The sequence below is a fragment of the Ruditapes philippinarum genome, unplaced genomic scaffold, assembly GCF_026571515.1.
Source record: "Ruditapes philippinarum isolate M1 unplaced genomic scaffold, ASM2657151v2 ctg2347_1_1_1_1, whole genome shotgun sequence".
Lineage (NCBI taxonomy): Eukaryota > Metazoa > Mollusca > Bivalvia > Venerida > Veneridae > Ruditapes > Ruditapes philippinarum.
Genome location: NW_026861975.1, coordinates 46,393 through 68,439, shown reverse-complemented (window position 1 = coordinate 68,439; position 22,047 = coordinate 46,393). Strand labels below are relative to the sequence as shown.

Here is a 22,047-nt window from a genome sequence, read left to right as displayed (position 1 = left end):
ATTAGTACCTCTTTCGCACATTCACAAGTCTAACTGCGTGTTCATAGTTTTTCTTCTCTTCACGTTGGTAGTGGTTTCCATTACGTTACCGTGGGGAGCTGAGATCTATGATCATGTAGTTGGATAGACTCTAGAGGTAATGCGTTGGTGTGTAGCTATTTGCTGGCTTGAGTTGCTCAAAGCCATTGCGTTGCATTAGTTTTATTTAGCTTGGGTTTGCTTCAAATCTTTGCATTGCATTTTTGTGTTTATAAAGTTTTGGTATTGCAACTTGCTGATAACGCCTGATCACCTTCGATTGATATAACTTCTTGTGGTAGGAGCATCTAAGCCTTAACCTACCATAAGTGAGCGGCCAATACACGCCAGCCTTATATAAATACTTAATGATCAATTATTTGATATATCGTGTCATGTGAATTTTATATAAGCAGATGCGTCGTGAAATAAAAACTGAGAATGTTGTATGTTCTTTATTATTTTTTTTGAATAGTCTTAAATAATATAAATTATTTATATGAAAATAATTTCCTTTATTTAGCTTGAGAAATAAATTGTTTCCTTCCGTTACATTGTAACGTTTCGCTTATTTTATAAGTCAGGTTCCCGTTATAGTTAGCGCATAGAATAGGTATAATTTCATTAGATGGGTTTACGCGTTGCACGAAAATCCCGTGCAACATTCCCAGTACAACATTCTCAGTTAGCTAGCTATAGTCGACACGACAACAACGTTGAGAGATTTAAAATTGCCCGCCCGCCACACCCAATGAGGTTATTAATTGTGCTGCCATATTATTTAATAAATACCTCAAATAAGAATTTGTACATATTTTACCATGTTAATGCTGGTTGTTTTGTTACAAGATTTTTCGGCTTTAAGTTTCTATTGCAGGCCTTTTTGCTTGAAATATGATGGTTGTTCTGACTGGTGCTGTACCAAACTAAGAGTCTTCGCTTCAAGATGTCAAACAGCAAAATATTGACTGACAATTGGATCTCATTCGCGAAACTCTTCACAATATCAGAACTTGTGTATGTGTGCAGTTTTGTGCGCGTTTTTGTAATTCTGTCAGAAGCAGTTATATCATAACGTTATCCTGCAGAGCGAACTTTGGCTAGCACCAGTGATTGTAAATAAAATATAAACAGTTGTTATAGACAATATTTCTAGAATATGTGTTTAATTTCCGGAACTTTTCAGTCTACGGTCTACGTCATATTTGTACAAAGAATTATGAACTTTGAGTACAGTTTGTTGATTGCATTATATATATTTCATCATTGTCGCTCAGTTTCCGTCATTCGGGGGTGATCAGTTAAATTAAGCTAAATAATAAGTATCAAATTCAAAGGGTAATGTTTTAATAATAGCTTAGCCTTCATTGTGGTCGTGAGCACGGTCTTTATCTCTTTCTGTTGGTATTTTGATACGTTACCGGAAGGGGAGGAAGGCCGTGCTTGGGACTCTTATGTAATTACGTATACAATGCAAGGAGTTGTTATTGCCTGTACAGTACTGTATTGCTGTTTAAGTATTTGCATTTGGTATAACCTTCTAAAACTGCTAATTAAGGTCGACTCGTGTCGCTTCGAGTCACTAAGTCTGGCCCTTATAGTACTTGGTAAGACTTAGATTGCGTTGCATTGCATAGCAGTTGTTGAGGTTATTTTGGCACAGTAATTAGTACCTCTTTCGCACATTCACAAGTCTAACTGCGTGTTCATAGTTTTTCTTCTCTTCACGTTGGTAGTGGTTTCCATTACGTTACCGTGGGGAGCTGAGATCTATGATCATGTAGTTGGATAGACTCTAGAGGTAATGCGTTGGTGTGTAGCTATTTGCTGGCTTGAGTTGCTCAAAGCCATTGCGTTGCATTAGTTTTATTTAGCTTGGGTTTGCTTCAAATCTTTGCATTGCATTTTTGTGTTTATAAAGTTTTGGTATTGCAACTTGCTGATAACGCCTGATCACCTTCGATTGATATAACTTCTTGTGGTAGGAGCATCTAAGCCTTAACCTACCATAAGTGAGCGGCCAATACACGCCAGCCTTATATAAATACTTAATGATCAATTATTTGATATATCGTGTCATGTGAATTTTATATAAGCAGATGCGTCGTGAAATAAAAACTGAGAATGTTGTATGTTCTTTATTATTTTTTTTTGAATAGTCTTAAATAATGAATGTTTCATTTTGTGGCCATGTTATAATGTTAGCCCAAATCATTAATCGCAAGTGAAGAGAGAAGGTATACTTGTTAGCTTTTCCTAACTCAAACTGATGTATTTTTCTTTTGACATCCCTTAGCCAGTCATCCATTAACAAATTGCAGCTTGTATTGATTCCATGATAAAATGCTTGGTATTTTTCAAAATGTACTCAATTATAATAACAGAAGTAATACATGTACATGTTCACACAATGATAAACAAGTGCAGTTCAATTTCTCTATAGACATTATGACTTGGGGTGGGGTAGTGGGGAGGGGGTTTAACATTTGTTCATATTTACTGACCTGTGCGAACCATGCTGACAAGGTGCCAATTTTGAATTACATAAAACTTACTGTCATTGACTGTCATTCTGAATTAGAGCTGTGAGTGCCTTAAATTCTCCCCATTTAGCTTAGGTGAGCTATTGATGATTTACTTTTATTGTTACAGAATCTGTGTGTGAATGAAGCAGTAAAAAGATTGAAGTCTCTCAGTCTGATAAATGATACATGTAGAGATTTACAGAAGAAGAAATCAGGTACAGAAATCTTCTGTGTTTCTGGTGCATCTCTATGTATTTCCCCCAATATTAAAACTTTTAAATGTAAAATGTGATGCAAAGTCTTTTTTCCCCCCAGATTTTAGCATTTTGCTTCTTAGTAAGCAAATGGAGAAAATTATTTCATGTGATATTTCTATTTTATGTCTTACTTGAAATGGATTTTATTTTTCATATTAGCTGATTAATTTTGATTTTAGCAAAAAATATTGGCCACAGGGGGGAAAAGGTCATAACACTTTTATATAGAATAACACTTATTTGACTAAAAAAGTGAGCACAAGAATATAGTATGTTTTATTTGATGTAGAGAAAAAAGAAAAGGCAGGAATGAAGCGTAAAAAGACAGGTAGTAGTCAAGGATGCCCCTTCTACAAGCAGGACCCTATTCATGATTTCAAAGATTCTGCCCTGGTAGATGTGAGAGATATAGAACAACTTGTGTTGCTAGGTAAACAGATGAAGGCATGTCCATATTATGGCACACGATTGGCTGTACCAGATTCAGAGGTGAGATTTTATAAACTTAAAATCCTTGTATCAAAGAGTAAAATAATTATAAATTCAAATCTTTACCTGTATTCTGTAATTGTTTTTATATTGACATTGTTTATTAACTTGAATTAGACAGACCACATAGCATAGCTGGTGTTAGTTAGGTAACGTTATTAACCTTTCAACAACACAACCCCTGTCCTAAAGTATGTTGAATTTTGTGACACCAAAGTTAGCTTGATTTTCGAAGAATGGGGATAACTATTGTACTGGCACTGGTGTCAGCATCAGTTTTGCCATCACACTTTGGTTAGTGTTTGTGTGCAAGATGGTGTCTCTGTGATCTGTTGTTTCCCCTTAACATATAATTTTGTATAAAATTTTTGTGTGTCTATTCTGGCTTTTGGTACCCTTTATAAAGGATAATTTGTTTTTTCTGTGTTTGACAGATAGTTGCATTACCATATAACACATTACTACACAAATCAACTCGAGAAGCCACTGGTATACAACTAAAGGATAATATAGTTATCATAGACGAGGCTCATAATCTACTCGAGACAATAAACAATGTATATAGCATGGAAATTACTGGAGCCCAGGTACTTTCAATATTGTCTAAACTGCAATTGTGGCCAGGTGATAGAGCCTAAGGCTTATCAGTGGATGGTTTCAGGTTCTTTCCCTAGCTTTAATATATCAAGTATCATTATAAACATGATTGTAGTAGCTGTTTTGTATATACTGAGCAGTTCACCCACTTATCTCAATAGGGTGATCATCATATTTGTAATCCATGGGTGAGGCAAAATTTCCCCATAACAGTTGGTCATGGACATCGAGCCTAATGGTCATTTTTCTCTCACTACTGATTCAGAATTCATATGAGATTAGTACAAGGTCCCTTGCAGAGCAATTGATAATTACTGGTCAGTTATCAAGGAAAGCTGGTTAGGTGGACTGACTGACAAGATATGAACGAAAAAATGTGTTGGAGTGATGACTAAATGTTAAAAACAGATAAAACAAGTTCACACTGAGCATTATGGGTATTGTTTTTGGACTTGCCATTCTGGTGTTGGTATGATATATATTACTAGAATGGGAAGTCATGTCAAAGTGTCTATGGCATGTTATATTGGTGTAAAGATGACAAACAGCTCACTGCTGCATGTAGATATATGAAGATGCTGTAAGCCATATAATGATATATAAGATTTCTGATGTTGAAAGTTTAAAATGTTGTCTAGCAGTGTGTTTCAAACTTCAAGAACTTAACAAACTATTGCACTAGTAATTTGCACAATCCTAGAAAGGCTTATCATGTGGGTATGTTTTTGGCCCATGTCTTTATCGATGCCTAGAAAACTATATTTCAAGTTTGACATAAATCTTATCTTGAACTAATTCTAATTAAAGGTTTGCATGCTATGCGCTGTATTTTACTATAAAATTTCTATTTTTAGTTGGTTCGAGCACACAGTCAGCTGAGCCAGTATGAGGGGAAGTACAGGTCCCGACTTAAAGCCCAGAACCTAATGTATATCAAACAGATTCTGTTTATACTTGGAAATCTAACCAAATGTATTGGAGGTAGGCATCAGTAACAATTAAGTATAGTGATTTAAAAGGTCAGCAATTTTTTTGAAAGTTAATAAGCCATATTTTAATTTGGTAACTTTGTTAGTAAGATCATTATGTAGTCTTTAATATGAGTTCTTTTATGTGTCATGTGCTTGCCTGTTACAACTTGGTTGAAGAGGTTTTTTTTCAAATGTAATTTATGCTCTACAGTCGACAGTAACTTGCATATTTCTGGAAAACTCACATATAATAAATTAAATAGCCATTATACTCTGAATGATAAACATTAATATAAGAAACTTAAATTTTTTATCCTGTTACATTGTATCAGTTCACACGTATCTGGATTTATATACATGTAAATACGTCCTCAATTGACTACTTTGTCAGGAAATCTGTTTCTGTTGCATTTATTCTTTAATATGCTGCTCATTCGTTTGAAACTTGAATGGGGCGGGATTGAGTTGGGTTTGCATCTTGTGTTATGAAATTAAAAATGAAGACATAGACATACCCCTCCTATTGTGTTACATATATATATATACACAATATCTGTAACAATTACAGGTAAGACAGACCAGCATCCTGACAAACAGTCTGTACCATTTGCAGGTAAATATGTTCTTCATTATCTAAATCTTCAGTAGTTTTTTGTTACTTCTGTTTGTTTTGGACATTGAATTTTGTTTTTTATACAAACAAGTTATATTGATAGTTTGACAGATGAAAGGTACTATATATGTCTGAAAAATTACACGAAGTGACACTTAATGTCCACTGATCTAAATGGACATAAGACCTTAACATTGTGTGAGTTTCTTGAAAATATAAATGATATTTCTTTGATGTTAGGAAACATACTTATTTCCATATTAAGAGGTGGGCTATGTTACTCTTTACCATTACTGCATGAAAATTGGATAAAAAAATTCAAATAATGTGTCCATAGTAAAAATGATATCTTAATATTTAAGATGATATCTCTGTTAACAGTTTTAAGAGTAATTAGAACCATTAAGATGAACAAAAAAGTGCTTCAAAATGTAATGTACCCTCATTGTAAAGATGATTTTAAAAATCCTGTCCATTTTAGTATGTTACTATAAGAACTTTATTATTTCATACATCTGTGTTATAGTGTACTCATTTTCAATGTCTTTTTCTTCATTAAACATACGAGGGGTTATCCAAAAATTCGTGGACTTTCTTTCTTGCGTAAAATATATTTTAGATATAAATTTGAAATTCTTACACTGCTTAGAAGAATTAATAACAAATAAACACAGAAAAAATCATGTGAGTAGCTTCTTACATTACAACAATATTTAATTTTACATAAACACATGTCGGCGACAGCGGCGCACTCCAAAAATTTATTGACGTCAACGTCATAATACTAACGTACAACTTGTGCTTCAATGTTACGCAGTCAATGACGGTTACTGCTTCTCAAAGTAATGTCCATCACAAAATTTCTTATGGCTCTTTAACACTAATGATCATGAAATTTTCTTTTCTCTGTTCGTCTGCTGATTTTTATCAAATATTTTTGTAGGTGACATTCCCAAATGACAACAAAAATTTATGATCTCACGATTTTCTAATTACCGCGTGTCCGTCATTTTTCCGTAGTAAACAATAAAGGCGTCTGTCGTTTCTAGCGATATCAACAAAAATAAACGGAAATGACGTCCATTATTTTAAAGAATTACTTAAATGACATCATAGAAGAAACATGCGTTAATTTTTTAGTTTTTTAGCAAGAAATATACGATGACTTACTGCACTTTTCTACCGTGCTCCGGGTGCCGTGTATGTGCTTATTTAAAAGCAATATGAAATCATTATTTATTGGCACAATTAACTGTTCCTTTCAAAATGTGTTGATAATATTCTAAAATGCATGCTGATAAAATTTCATTACAATACACGTTGACGTTCAAGAGATATTTAATAAGTCAACAAATTTTTGGATAACCCCTCATATGTTTATCTTTCTTCTTTTTGTTTTTCAGAGACCCGACTCTGGACAATCAATGACTTTTTGTTCCACAGCCAATTAGATAATGTCAACATGTTTAAAGTGCTTAGATATTGTCAAAGGAGCCAGATTTCTAGAAAGGTATGGTATTCACTCACCCACTATTGACAGGCCTTTTTATTAGCTCAAAGCTGGAAAACAAGGTCAGTCTCACCGCTGGTTCTGTTATATCAGAATCAATGATTTTATAATGTCAATTCATTGATTACAAATAATAATTGTATGATAGAAGTACCAAAATTAATGTGAATGTCTGTATGTGTGGTACATTGTACTTTGTGGGATTGAATATTTGAGGCCTTTTCATATTAATACGTCACTTTTGCTTCAAGCCGCTTTAGTTACCATTATGCCGAGATTCTGAGACTACAAATGATTTTGGATTTAACTCGATATAGGATTGGAGCAGTACCTCTATATGCTTGCAGAAATCATGGTCACAAAATAGACAAATATCATTTTTTTTTGCTGATTTTACATTTTTCATTCATCATCATACCAAAGATGAATTAGACCTATTAAAGTTCATTCCGTTGGGTAAAAAGGCAAGATTTTATCATTCATGCGCCTTGTCTGGTATATACCGGAATACGGTACTTAGTGTGGTGCTCCAATCCTTTTTTTAGTCTCACTAAATGATTTTGACTGAGCATACCCAAATTACATGAATTGTTGTGCAGTAAATATAGTTCTCTAAATAAAACAAATACCTTCCGAGTGACATAGAGATTTACATGTACTGAACGATTCCATATTATGTATGTTTAGATATATTTTCTATACAATGAATAAGCATAGGTAAATATTGTTGAAAATAATTAACATATGCAGACATAAATTTGTGTTATACGCCTGGTAATTGCCAAATTTTTCACATAAGTTACATCACGCTTGCTACTCCGTTTTAACATAACATAGGTCATGTGACCAAAAATAGCGTCATCTGGATTACCTGCCCTTTAAAGTTGTGTTATAATCAGGGTATATTTGACAAGGAACCAGACTTTCTTGCATAATCTAGAACATTAATTTGTCAATGAAATTGTACAATTCTTAGTAACAATCCTGCAAATTTTGAAGTATTCAAATATAGACAGTTTTCTTGTCTTCAGTTCAATGTAAAAAGAAAAGAAAAGAAAATGCGTTATGTTAAACAATCCTTTACAATAGATTTAGTATGATGTTGATATGAACAAGGAGGTCTGTATTGCTTTGAAAGGATGCTTGTTGATTGATACAAAAATCACTTTTGAATTTTTCATTTCTTTTGATTATGTTTAGTTTCTGAATAATACCAGAATAATTGTAAACTGAGTCATAAAGTATTTACTTGTTTATTTATCTACTCAGAGCTTGCAGCAACCATTTGATTTTTGTTTGGTTTTACAGTTGCATGGATTTGTTGAAAAGTACAGACCAGAGATTGTTGTAGCAAGTAAGTTTAATGGCACATTTCATAATCGTTAATAATGGGAAAAAAAATTATTAAATTGTTTTATAATGGCTTTCTATATTTACGTCTCTAGCTCTTGAAATAATATGAAATTTTGGAAATGCATGTATCCTTACTTATTACATATTGATCTTCAACATCTCAAAGATAATTCACTCTTAATTCTATTTTCAACGTCAAAGTAAACTTCTTTTGAAATAATTTTGAAAGTGTGAAGAGTCGTCTTCTCCTGCCTACAGTCATATAATATTTTAAGATAATTTTATGTAATTTAAGGTGAGAAGGAGAAGAAACATGAGACCAGCACATCAAGTTTAAGCAGTTTTTTGAAGTCTCTCAGTGGGAAAGGAGATAATGCTGAGAAAGGTGTGTATTATTAACATGTAATGGGACGTTCACTTCTATCATGGTCCTGAATGGAATGATAAATATGTTGTCCCTAGTCATCTTTTTATGTTGTTCATGGTTTTGCTTGCTTTTTATTGGTGGCTGATTGATTAATGTCTAGGGCTTTAGATCACTCGCCCCTCTTCGCAATGAGTTCTAATCAAGTCAAGGTGAGAAGCTATCCAGCTACTTTATGAAAAGTCAGTGGTTCATTGAAAGTGTTTATGTCACAAAATAATCCAGCCCAATGCATTCAACTTGTATATCAATTAGATATATTGCATGTAATTGTTATATGGTAACTCAAGTTGCTTCGGTGCATCATTCATGAATATGGCATTACCTTGTAAAATTGTTTCAGTCACATTTTATCTGCTAATTTCAGAGTAATATGACATGAGTAGTTTGGCAAAGTCATGATTGTATTACAATGTTATACATATTAATATATTAGCCGCTTCACGACAAAACCAACATAGTGCGTTTGCGACCAGCATGGATCCAGACCAGCCTGCGCATCCACGCAGTCTGATCAGGATCATGCTGTTTGCTATCAGTTTCTGTACTTGTAATAGGGTTTGTAAGCGAACAGCATGGATCCTGATCAGACTGTGCAGGTGCGCAGGCTGGTGTGGATCCATGCTGGTCGCAAACACATTGCATTGGTTTTGTCATGACGCAGCTCAATTATATGAATGAAACTCATTATAATAGCATGGTTGCCTTCCTCACAAATGATTTTAAAAAAAAAACACTTTCTTTAATGAGGTCTGTTACAGGATATATATGGTAGTGATTTTTTTCGTCAATTTTGAAACCTACCTGGCTTTCTGAAAGGGAAAATACAGCATTTTTAGGGGAAATATACCTTTTTTTTTGGGCTTGGGGAAACAGCCTTTATGCAGCTCCCCCTCATAAAGTATATCATAGTAATAACAACTACTGTCAACCGGTTTTATAGCTGTAAAATAAAGGGGGGAAAATAACTGCATTATGACAATTTTTTATTGTATTGTATAAAATCATATTGTTGTTTTAAAGGAGGATGTATATTTTCAGAGACAGTTGAGAAGGTAGAAGAGAAGAGTGATTTTGTAATGAGTTCACCATTGATGCATATAGAAAGCTTTCTTCTATCTCTTACAAATGCTGACAAAGACGGTAGAATAGTCATCACAAAGAAAAGTAAGATATTTTACACTTTATATATCTTTATTAACCAACCAACATGCTTTAAGGGTTTGAGTGATAGTGAGTAAGCAGACTAAACAGTTAACTATCTGACATTTTAGGTAAATGTTTAGCAGATCTGGTTTCTATTTGTCATAAGAGATCAGGTGGGATATTTATCATTAATGCAGCAGTTCTGCCAAATTTATCTGTGTAACATTTTCAAATTTTATGTTTTAAGGCCTTCGGTTTTTGGACCTCCTTTAAGATAATGGTTTGCCTAATCTGTATTTCTATAGTGAACTTGTCCTACTTTGAATTTGGAACTTAACATTATATTGTTAAAGGTATTTCAGTATGAAAATATTAACTTGCCAACAGTATAGTGTCTTGTCAGATTATGTGAATATGGACTAGGTCTGTTATGATTTTTTTTAGTTTTCATTGGATTAAACTGAAATTATTACCATATACATTACAGAGTTATTTAGCCAGTGCAGTATAAAGTTCCTGTTGTTAAATCCTGCGGTACATTTTACTAGTATAGTACAAGAGGCGAGGGCAGTTATTGTTGCTGGCGGAACTATGCAACCTGTAAGTTTTATCATAGATATAAGTTATCATACTGTATATTTTTATTGTACTATTGTGGTGCTATAATCTATTCACTCTACTGCTGCAAAATGAAGCCTAAATTAAAGTATTGTTTGTTTACCTGCTACCTACTCAATAAAATGTTTGTTGACAATCAAGGGCAGGTAAGTCTGTTAAGCATGTTTTCAGAACTATGCCCTCTTTCCTATGTTGCTTTTATTTACTATTCAGCACTGAGAAAAGTGGGGTGCTCTGTCCACGGACATGTCTTGGTCTTTAATACATAATATCTATATTTGTGTCTACCCTGAATTGTAAAGGAAACTGATATACCCTATAAATCATACACAGACAACTTTAAATTTCGTGGATGAATGAACATTTATTCTGTTGTCCTTTTCTAAGCCAATCTGTTGTTTTTCTTGCTTTATCTTTAATAAATGTGTGTGTATATCTTGTTTTTCCTAACAGATTACAGAGTTTAAGGACCAGTTATTTCATGCCGCTGGGGTCCAGCCTGAAAGAATCCTGGAGTACTCTTGTGGTATGTAATCTTACATAGCTTGTACATTTGTACATTACTACACCTCATACACTTAGTCATTTATATATCACCAATTTTATATAATCCCCAAACCAAACATTGGTTGCAGGAAATTCAAAATTGGGTAATTAAGATTCAGGGCTCTCGTTTGGTAAAATTTAGGGCTGAATATCGGCCCCATTCCCCCACCAAAAAGTGTGTTTTTTTCCCCCTAAACCTGAAAAAAATCCCCCTTTAAATCCCATGAAATTAATTTTTAACGGGCATAGAAAACGCCGATCAGCGAATATATATTCCGCGAACAGCAACCACAAATTAGTACGATTTCCGCGAACGGCAATCGGAAATTAGTGCGTTTATATAAATAAAACGTTCCGGATAGTTTTTAACATTCCAACATGTCGCTTAATTTCAAGTTTTACCCCCCCCCCCAAAAAAAACCCCCTTGAATGAAAAATATTTGAAAATCATGCAATATTTCGCCCCTTGCATGGACCCTGGCCCAAGTCTCAAATTGCTAATGAGAGCCCTGAGACTTTCTGATGATACATTGTATTTAGTTTATTTATTCGAAAAGTAGGGAGAGCTGTTGAACTCACCCAGGCATAAGTGTCACACTTTGGTAGTTTTCACAAATAGAAAAATGTGGTAATTTTCACAAATAGAAAAATGTTATGGATATATTTGCAATTCAGATTTTGATAAATTTCCAAGGGAGATAAGTGCTGAGGGCTTAATATGGAAAAAAAAAAATTTTGCATTGGAAAAGGGAAGCAAATCTTGTTAGCTTAGTTACCAATGTAGTTTGGATTATGTTTTAGTTTAGTTTAGTTTAGTTTTTATATAATCAAGTCAATAATGATGATAAAAACAACAACAACAATGTACCGGTACTTGACAAAGTATTTGAGGTCACTGTTATATGTTGAAAATCTTGTGAATAAAGCATTCCAATGATATTACACTGAAATATATACAAATTTACTCTTACCACCCTAAATATTTCAAATGGACTTGTCCATCTTTCACTCAGAACTAAACCATTCATTGTTTTTAGGTAAAATTTGAAAATATGTACTGACTATGAAAAGGAGGCAGTACAGTAACAGACTACAGTTAGGCTATACAAATCGCAAAACAATATTTGCAGTTATTTTTTCAGGAGTATAATAAGAGGGACTAAGTCTGATATATATATGACCTTGAGCTTAGATTTTAATAAAGAAATGAAAAATAGACCATAAATAGGTATTGGCAGCCTCGTTAAGTGGTTAAAGTGACCAACTTTCTATCTTCAATTTATTTGCCCATCACTGCTATAGCTTCAGATCCAGACACTGTGCTTGTAATTAAGACATTAATGCAGCATGCCTCCAGATTCATGCAAATTTTCATGAATATTTTGAAAATGTATTTAAAAGTCAAATATTGTAAAATTAACAAAGATGTTCATTTACAAATTGCAAATGATGCTTTACAATCCACTTAAATTACCAAAAAGAGGTCAAAATATGCAAAAATAGCCCTGATGTGTTAGTAACGCAGTAGAAATAATTATGGTGTAAATCCTGCAAAATCAGTCATTTATTGCGCATAACATTAAATTAATACTTATCTACTTTCTTTAAAATCTTGGTACTTTTTTCTCAAGTTTGAATATCTTGAAATATTTTGGTTAATCTTGAGGCATGCAGCTTTAAAACTCATTTATAACTTGTTTGTTTTATTGGAGTTTAGCTCATGTACACCAACACTGTAAAGCTCATACTGTGATTATACTGGTGACAGAATTCTGCACATTCTCTAATCAGCACCTCCTAAAACCCAATCCCTCACCTCAGGCAAAAACTCCCTAACCCCTGTCCCTTACCTCAGACAAAAACTCCCTTGCCCCTGTCCCTTATCTTAGACAAAAACTCCCTTGCCCCTGTCCCTTACCTCTCGCAAAATCATATTTTTTTAAGAGCCACAGACTCCTTGCATGCAATAAATCCTAAGTCCAGGAGAACAATCGTCTGCAAAGGTGTCTGAAATACTGTTGCTAACTATAGCTTTATGAAAAACAAATCAACATGTATTTTCTATAAACCACATACAGTCACACAGATTTTCATGACCTGTAGGTTCTTGTTGAAAATATAAATGGAAAATAACACAATATAAAAATTGTTCACAGATGTGTATGGGATGATTTTGTTAAGTAGCCTATATATTGAATGTAGGATGATCTGTCTAAGTGAACTACATTCACTGTACTTGTTAAATTACAGTATAAACTTTTTTATACTTAAATGATTGACATAATTATGGTTCTCATTTGACACTATAGTGTCCTTTCTTTATTATTTAAACTACTTTATATATAACAGTTTCCTGTCACAGAGTGATACATTTGCACTTTAATAAAATGCAATATTTACTTCAAAGAAATATATATATAGAATGAACTTCTGACATACTTTATGTTAATATTTTCATAACCATGAAAATGCTGTATAAAACAGTGAAACCTGTGCTTAATGGTCAACTTAGATAAAGAAATCATGTCAATAAATGCTGTTACCTTAAAGTTAACCATTTTATTAACCATCCCTTTCCTTGCTTAATAAGGTCAAAGGATAATATTGTGATGGACAAAGACCCTAAGGTGGCTTTCTCAGTAAGTGAGTGCCAGCTTTTCCCACAAAAATGCTCATTAGACTCAATATCTTGGATCAATTGCCACAGAGAAATAAATAAGGGGAGCGATGGCCTGGTGGTTAAGGTGTCTGTCTTTCAACCCAGAGATCATGGGTTTGAGCCCTACTCGGATCACTACTATGTTTCTTCATATGACGACCAGTACTGGTTGGTTCCAGGAAGCGGACTCGAAAGTGATTAATATAAGTTGCAAGAACTTATTTTGCAGTCAAGCTTAAATGAATTAAGTTTAAACCAAGAAATAAATCTTGCTCAGAGGATCACATGAGTAAGCCCTGGATTACTTGTCCAAAACTCTCCTTATTGAGTTAAGCGGGTGGATTTGATAATAAGGTTGAATTATAAAAAGAATTAGTAACCTTTAGGAATAAAAGGTTTCTGTCTTAAAAGAATTCAACATCCAAAGTAGGGATTTTGATAATGAGTAGACCCTTAAATGTCAGTAATGAGAGTGCTGGAATCGAAAGAAAATTAGTTTTTGCCATCAGTATAGTAAACGGCCTCCTGCACACCCTAGCAGTCTGATCAGGCTCTTCAGAAATGTTTGTTAACTTAAAAGTTAAAATTTTCATCTTGATACCCCTGAAATTGATAATTGACTGTTCCAGAAAGGGAAGCTGGACAATTCCATTTCAGAAATTCAACAGTTTTAAGGGTTTCTTCATAAATGTTTTGTATTTTAGGTCATGTGATCCCTGGTGACCAGTTGTTGCCAATATCAGTTAGCACGGGACCCACCGGACTTCAGTTAGACTTCACCTACACCAATAGAAATAAACCAAGTTTGGTGAGTTACTAAAAATAGCAAAGGAACTTAGTGATATTCCTTACATGGTATGATGTATAAAATTAATGGAGTACGTCCTAGAAATTATTTCATTCTTCTTTAGCTTAAAATAAATATGAACAACTTCTTCACATTCATTTATTCTGTTTAGATTGGATGACTGGATGTGATACTTAGTCTCATTCAGTCATATTTTAACTGTTTGATCTCTTGATAAGAAGGAGAATTTGATAGAATATGATGAATTTTCGAAGTATATGATGTATGTCAGTGTTCACATATTGTAAGGGGGTAATTTACCCCCAAAGTATGTCATAGTTTGAAACACTGTAATATTATCAAAAAGCCAGATAAGTTGGTAATTCTTATATCCCCTAGAATATATAGGACAGAGGCGAGTTCTTATAACTCTAGAATTCATAGGACAAAGGGAAGTCCTTATAACCTTCAAATTCATAGGACAAAGTCCTTATAATCTTAGAATTCATAGGACATAGGCAAGTTCTTATAAACCGTGAATTCATAGAACATAGGAGAGTCCTTATAACCCTAGAATTCATAGGACATAGGCAAGTTCTTATAAACCGTGAATTCATAGGACATAAGCAAGTTCTTATTAACCTAGAATTCATAGGACATAGGAGAGTCTTTATAATCCTAGAATTCATAGGACATAGGCAAGTTCTTATAAACCTAGAATTCATAGGACATTGGAGAGTCCTTGTAACCCTAGAATTCATAGGACAAAGGGAAGTCCTCATTCCCCTAAAATTCATGGGACAGAGCTAAGTTCTTATATAACCCCTAGAATTCCTAGGACATTGGTCTTACAACCATAGTATTTATAGGACAAAGGCAGGTCTCAATAAATCCTCGCATAGGGCAGAGGCACACTCTTATAACTTTTAGAATTCATAGATCCCTAAATTCATTTAGGTTAAACAATTGAAAAGTTAAACAGAAAATCGTTTAACCTGTTCTGTATATAATGTTATTTTCTGTTGGTTTAGTTGTTGATATATTAAGACATTCTATATTTATCCTGAAGGGTAGAGAATATCCAGGTTTCTGAACATTGTTCAAGTGCATTTATACCAGATGTACTTAAAGGTACTTGTGGAAAGTGCATTAGCACTCATATATAGCCATTTTCCAGTGAAGAAGTCCTCATCACAATCAATCATATGCCTCATTACCGTGGCAAATACATGGGAGTCAAGCATTTGTAACATTGCAACAGTTTAATTCTAGTTTATACCTGTATATTATACGAATGTGGGATTTGTGTATGATTATTTATAGCTGTTATATTAAAGTGTTTATACAATTTTCCGGATGGTAGGTTGACATTAATGTACTGCTGTAGTCATGCTTTAGATTAATGAATGCAGACGAGGCCACAAAATATTAGATGTGCTTCTCATTAATTGTAATCAGGTTTGAAGATGAAAGATGAAATTTTTTTCCCTGTTTGTTTATTTTTGTATTTTTTGGGGGGTGGGGGGTTAAAAAACACACCAACTCTTTTAAGGTCTCAGATGGCAACCTTCCAGCTTTCCTGTTGGGTAAAAAACCTTGCATTTCCTTCACAGTCAAGACAGAATATAACCATCCACATTCTATCAGCTAGCTGATAAACCTCCTCACATGAAAAATTACAAAGTCACTGTCGGTGAGAAAGTCAGCGACCTTAACCATTCAAACAGGCCCCATGATTTTCCTTTGCAAGCATAGGGAATGTTGCTGGTTCTATTTTGGTACCTATTTGTGCCTAAAGCAATGCATGAAATAGGCACTTAATAACCAGTTCCCCATCAGAAAAACAAGGTTTTCCTTCACAAGTAAAGATGCAAATTCTCTGTATGACCCTAACAGGGTCAGTATGACATGAAACCTAACCTATAGAATAAAAGCAAAAAAAGAAAAACATTGAACTGTTCATGTCATATGTTGTTGTTAGGCTTCAGGACACCAATGTCACCTTATGAACTTAATGTGTTTTTGTTTGCTTGTTAGTAAGGCAGTCAGTGAACCTTTGCGGTTTTTCCATGAAAATAAGCGACCTATTTGTACTAGGTCATTGTTGATGTGCACTTAGGCCAAGTACAAATACACTAAATTGACCTGAACCTCTAATCATTATCAAGGTCAGCCCGTATAAAACATTCATTGCCAGTTGATGAATGGGTGTGTTGTAATTATTCATTCTCTTTTATTCAATTGTTGTTCAATAGAAAATGCCAAAGAGATGATTTTGGCAAACTTTTCATACTCTATATTTATTTTAAGGTATTTATTATTGTTTTGGCCAATGTTTTTATTAAATATTTTTAAAAACAAACAAAAACAAAACAAGAAACAATATACATGCAAAATAATACACAACAAAAAGGAACAATATTTCATTAATGTCAATAAATGCAGTTGAATTGATTATCTCTAAATGTTCATGTAGATATTATCAAATTACATATAGTGTGCAGTTTTGGTAAATAATTTTACTTGAATTTTGGTGATTTCAAGCAGTATTTTTGCACTGTTTAACCTTTTTCTCAAAATTGATGTCAAATCTTGGCATTGTGAGATTGATGCCCCATTAAAATTACTTATAAATCTTTTTAATCAGACTTGAATTCAAAGTCCTATGTAACTTTACATGTTTAAAAAAACAACAGATTATTCTTGTGGAATAGAGAAATTTTATTATGCTCTCATTTACTAATTCTTTTAGTTGAAAATAATCAGTAAACATTGAAACAAAAAAGGATCTTGGGTCAAAATAAAGAGACAAAGTAACAGAAATTAAAATGAAGTTACATCAGAATATTTTTATGAAAGCATTTATAATGTAAGTTTATAAACTTTCATTCTGTTTTCATGCTCCAGCATAATATCAAGACTGGTCAAACAGTTACATACTAAAATTAAATAGGAGTTAACTCATTAAGGTTACTGCACTAAATTTTGTTTCTTTAGATTTATTTTTTCTTTAACAATGGGTAAAATAGTTTAAAATTGGTCAAGAATATTAAAATTTTAAAAGAAATACAAATATTTGGTGACTTCTATGTTTAAATTCCAGTCTTTCATAAAAATATGTAAAACTCAAAATTTCTCAGAAGATAATAGAAAATTAAGCCAGTTTTTAATTACCGCTAAAAAATTAATCACTTGTGGGTGGGTTTGGGAGGAGGGGCTATTGTATTTAAACAGTTGCATTAATTACGTGCACAATGAAAACGCCTTAAGGACATAATTAACCAGCTTTTCATTTACAGTAACATGGATTCATTTACAGATAAATACTGTCTTATATTTAGGATTCTTGTCTGATTATCAGGTCCTAACATACCAATATATTGAGCATTGCCTCATCGATTTCAGCGGGATAAAATGGGATAAACCTACTTGAGAAATGAACCATTGTTATTGGATACAAACTAGACCAACCCAGGAAAAAAATGTCAGTCACTCATTTCCAAGTGATCCCAATTAGAAAAGAGGTTACTATAAAAATAGGGCAATGTTGTGTGGGTTAATTGAAACAGCTTGGATCTCCATTATCTCTTGACAAGAACAAAGAACAATAGATATATATAAAGTATTTTAATTATAATGCATGTTATATAATTATGTAATTGATAATTTCCTTTATTGTCAGTATTTTGTAAGCATGTCATAAGCGTTTTAAAAAAGTTATCAGTAAAAAATTTGGAATGAACTTGCCCTACTTTGAAAATTCGATCAGTCCATTGTTAATCAAAGGGATTTTAATAAAAAAAATTCTTCAAACAGAAAAAAGACTGGTCAAACTCAACAGGTGTCCAGCTAATGGCCTGGCTTTGTATTAATAAGAATGAGTCATTGTTGTCATTGTTTCAAGGGTTACATGACAAAAGTCAACAAAGGTCAGGCTGATATATTTGAATTTCTCAAATAAATATGTTCAGTCAGTGAATTGTTAGATACAATTTGTAGGTAGGCATTTATATAAGACAAGCAAATGGCTTGAAATATTCCTTGAAAAGTACTGGCCACGGCAGTGCACAACCTGTTATCCTTGCACAACCTATAGGAGGCTACACTGCTGCAAGATATAGTGACTGTTTAACCAAATTATGCAAAGAGGGCATGAGACATGCTACACTGTTTCATTATGTTCAAACTAAGTCTGCAAGTTTCACATAATATTGTTACTTTCATTGCTGCAGAGGGATCCACACTTCTATAGACTGATATTTTGTAGTAGTAAATTTACTTATTTAGAGACCTAAAATTTATTGCTTACAGTGTTTGTATATTAACCTTTTACCCCATGAGCATATTGCGAAAAATGGCCATTTTCACTGAAAAGCCTCCTGTAACAAGTTCAAACTGCTATGAAAGAATGAGAAATGCTCCAATACTAATGAAACTTGGCACAAATGTTGACTACACCATAGCCTCTGTAACAGCATGCTCAATGGTAAATTTCCTGTTACCATGGCAATGGGGGGAAGTCTCAAAATTGCCAAAAATCACTATTTTGCATTGTTTTTTTCCATCAAAACTGATTTCAAAGTGCTGCAATTTCTCAATGAATTACTAGTTACCCTAAGATCGACCTGAGGCCATTTTTAGCCTGTCACATGTCCAAAATTTTCTTGGCGATGAGGGGGACTCCGCCCCCCTTTAAACCCCCCAAACAGAAGGGGGCACATCCCCCTTCTGGCAACCCCCTGATGTTATATTTGGGTGGGGGACGGCACCGAAAAAGTGCTCACTTTTTGTGTCGCCTTGAAAAGGTGACATATAGGGGTTACTTTTGTCGGCGGTGTCGGCGGCGTCTGTGTCGGCGTCGTTGTCGGCGTCCCCTAAAGCTTGTCCGGAGCATAACTCGGTCACTATAAGTCTGATTGACTTCAAACTTGGTATGCATGCTTCTTTCAATAACCCGAAGTGCAGTGCACAAGGACCGGTACTCTGCAGTTCTTATTTTTTGAGTTATTGCCCTTTGTTAATTTTCATACTTTAATTTTGTCCGGGCCATTTCTCTTCAACTAAAAACGCTATGGACTTGAAACTTCATAGGATGATAGATCTCATTAAGAAGAAATGCAGTGCACAAGAACCAGTACTCTGCACTTCCTAATTTTTGAGTTATTGCCCTTTGTTAATTTTCATAATTTATTTTTGTCCGGGCCATTTCTCCTAATGTATAAAAGCCATGGACTTGAAACTTCATAGGATGATAGGTCTCATTAAGAAGAAGTGCAGTGCACAAGAACTGGTACTCTGCATTTCTTAATTTATGAGTTATGGCCCTTTGTTAATTTTCGTACTTGATTTCTGTCCAGGCCATTTCTCCGAAAGTATAAAAGTTATGGACTTGAAACTTCATAGGATGATAGATCTCATTAAAAAGAAGTGCAGTGCACAAGAACTGATACTCTGCATTTCTTATTTTTGAGTTATTGCCCTTTGTTGATTTTCTTACTTTATTTTTGTCCTGGTTCCTCAAGTATGAAAGCTATGGACTTGAAACATCATAGAATGATAGATCTTATTGATAAGAAGTGCAGTGTACAGAAACTGCTGCTCTGCACGTATTATTTTTTTAGTTATTGCCCTTTGTTATTTTTCATATTTCATTTTTGTCCTGGCCATTTCCCCTAAACTACATTGTTTACAAGGCGACACATCAGACTCGCGGAGTTCTAGTTTTAACAACATTTCTCAAACGAAAAACAGTGTTTGGGGCCTAACTAGGGCATTTTTTCACTGTTTGAGGGATCAAAAAAAGGGGGGGAGGGGCAAAAAGCCGTCGAAACACGCTTATATAAGGGAAAAGGTTAAAGAAATGAACAAACGATGATTAAAATGCCAGCTGTCTAATATATTAAATGTTTTAGAACCTAATTATGTATTAATGATCAACATTATTTTTTGTCCAATCACATTGTAGTATTTTTCAAATTAATATGTATTATTAAACACTAACCTATACATAAAAAGCTAATCTGTCCATAAATTTTGCCAATCTATGTAAAAGCAAAATATTTTATATCTATTTAAGCTACTACAATCAGTACAGTATACTGATTGCTAACTCACAGTTACATCAGATATCCCCTAAAATATTTCATGGACAGTTCCAGAGATGGAAACTGGACAAATCCATTTCATTTATACGGCAAGTCTAGTCTTATACCTGAGATTATCAAGCATGTGTTTCGTACTGACGTTGGGCAATATTGTATGGATTTACCAATGTGACTGCAGTAGAGCCTATGTAGGCAGCATGTGCTGTGATTGTGGTCATACGGTCAGTAGAGGGCACATTTGTAAACAAACTATTTCACATGGTGATCCATGTGATCTGTAATATAGATGACAATGTCATGGATCAGGCAATGTGATTTCCAGAGCATTGACATTGTATCGTGACATTGTATCGGATATTGGCATATCGACAGAGTCGTATGGGTAGTATAGTCATTAAAAAAGGAAAATAACTGAGCACAGAACTCTCGTTATATTATTGATTATTGATTTTTTTGGAAGTTTTTCATAGTCTTTTAGATGTTTGAGGATTTTTTTTCCCCATTATTTTAGCTAACAATTCCAAGCAATTTTCTAAAGTAAATCAATTTGGGATAACATTGAATATATAAATGTAGATCTTCTTATAAAGTTTTAAAAAAATCGGATGGCTATAATCGGGTATATACCTCAGGGCATAAACAAGAAGTATATATATTATAAGATTCATTCCGTTTTTTACAAGTTTGACTTCTGAAATATACGTTTTCATAGGGTTTAGTCTAATCCAGGAGATTGCCAATATGATTTATTAAGATTAATTTAATATTAATGATGCATAAATTGGATATTCATTCTGCTGTAAATACATTTTGGTTACCATGGCATTGGCTTGTTGACAGTAATACGCAGTTACATCAGTATCATATTCAAGTGACAATATTTTTTATGCCTTTGTATAACTGCGCACCTGAACTTCATAATGTGCAATATTATATACCACAGTTCTTTTAAACCACATGAGTAAATTCTCTATACCTAGATAAAAGCTTACCAGCCATTTTACCTGTAGCTCATACAATGGACGTGTCCTTGTTTAAATTTGGAACTGTTCATTATTATGCCCCCATTTCGAAGAAAAGGGGGTATATTGCTTTGCACTTGTCGGTCCGTCGGTCCGTAGACCAAATGGTTTCCGAGTGATAACTAAAGAACCCTTAGGCCTAGGAACTTCAAACTTGGTATGGTGATTGGTCATGACCAGTAGATGACCCCTATTGATTTTGGGGTCAAGGGGTCAAAGGTCAAGGTCACATTGACCTTGTAAGCAAAAACGGTTTCCGATCAATAACTAAAGAACCCTTAGGCCTAGGAACTTCAAACTTGGTATGGTGATTGGTCATGATCAGTAGATGACCCCTATTGATTTTGGGGTCAAGGGGTCAAAGGTCAAGGTCACATTGACCTTGTAAGCAAAAACGGTTTCCGATCA

General features: G+C 33.9%; 1 protein-coding gene across 1 annotated transcript in view; it reads left to right on the top strand.

Moving 5' to 3' along the window:
- LOC132717498 (ATP-dependent DNA helicase DDX11-like) overlaps positions 1-22,047 on the top strand; it is a 55,540-nt gene that overhangs the window by 12,031 nt on the left and 21,462 nt on the right. The window contains exons 10-21 of the mRNA XM_060700982.1: positions 2,671-2,758; positions 3,090-3,289; positions 3,724-3,876; positions 4,741-4,867; positions 5,426-5,470; positions 6,874-6,980; positions 8,289-8,334; positions 8,629-8,718; positions 9,799-9,924; positions 10,391-10,503; positions 10,975-11,047; positions 14,431-14,534. Of these exons, the coding sequence (XP_060556965.1) occupies positions 2,671-2,758; positions 3,090-3,289; positions 3,724-3,876; positions 4,741-4,867; positions 5,426-5,470; positions 6,874-6,980; positions 8,289-8,334; positions 8,629-8,718; positions 9,799-9,924; positions 10,391-10,503; positions 10,975-11,047; positions 14,431-14,534 (1,272 nt within the window). The remainder of the gene's footprint in view (positions 1-2,670; positions 2,759-3,089; positions 3,290-3,723; positions 3,877-4,740; positions 4,868-5,425; positions 5,471-6,873; positions 6,981-8,288; positions 8,335-8,628; positions 8,719-9,798; positions 9,925-10,390; positions 10,504-10,974; positions 11,048-14,430; positions 14,535-22,047) is intronic.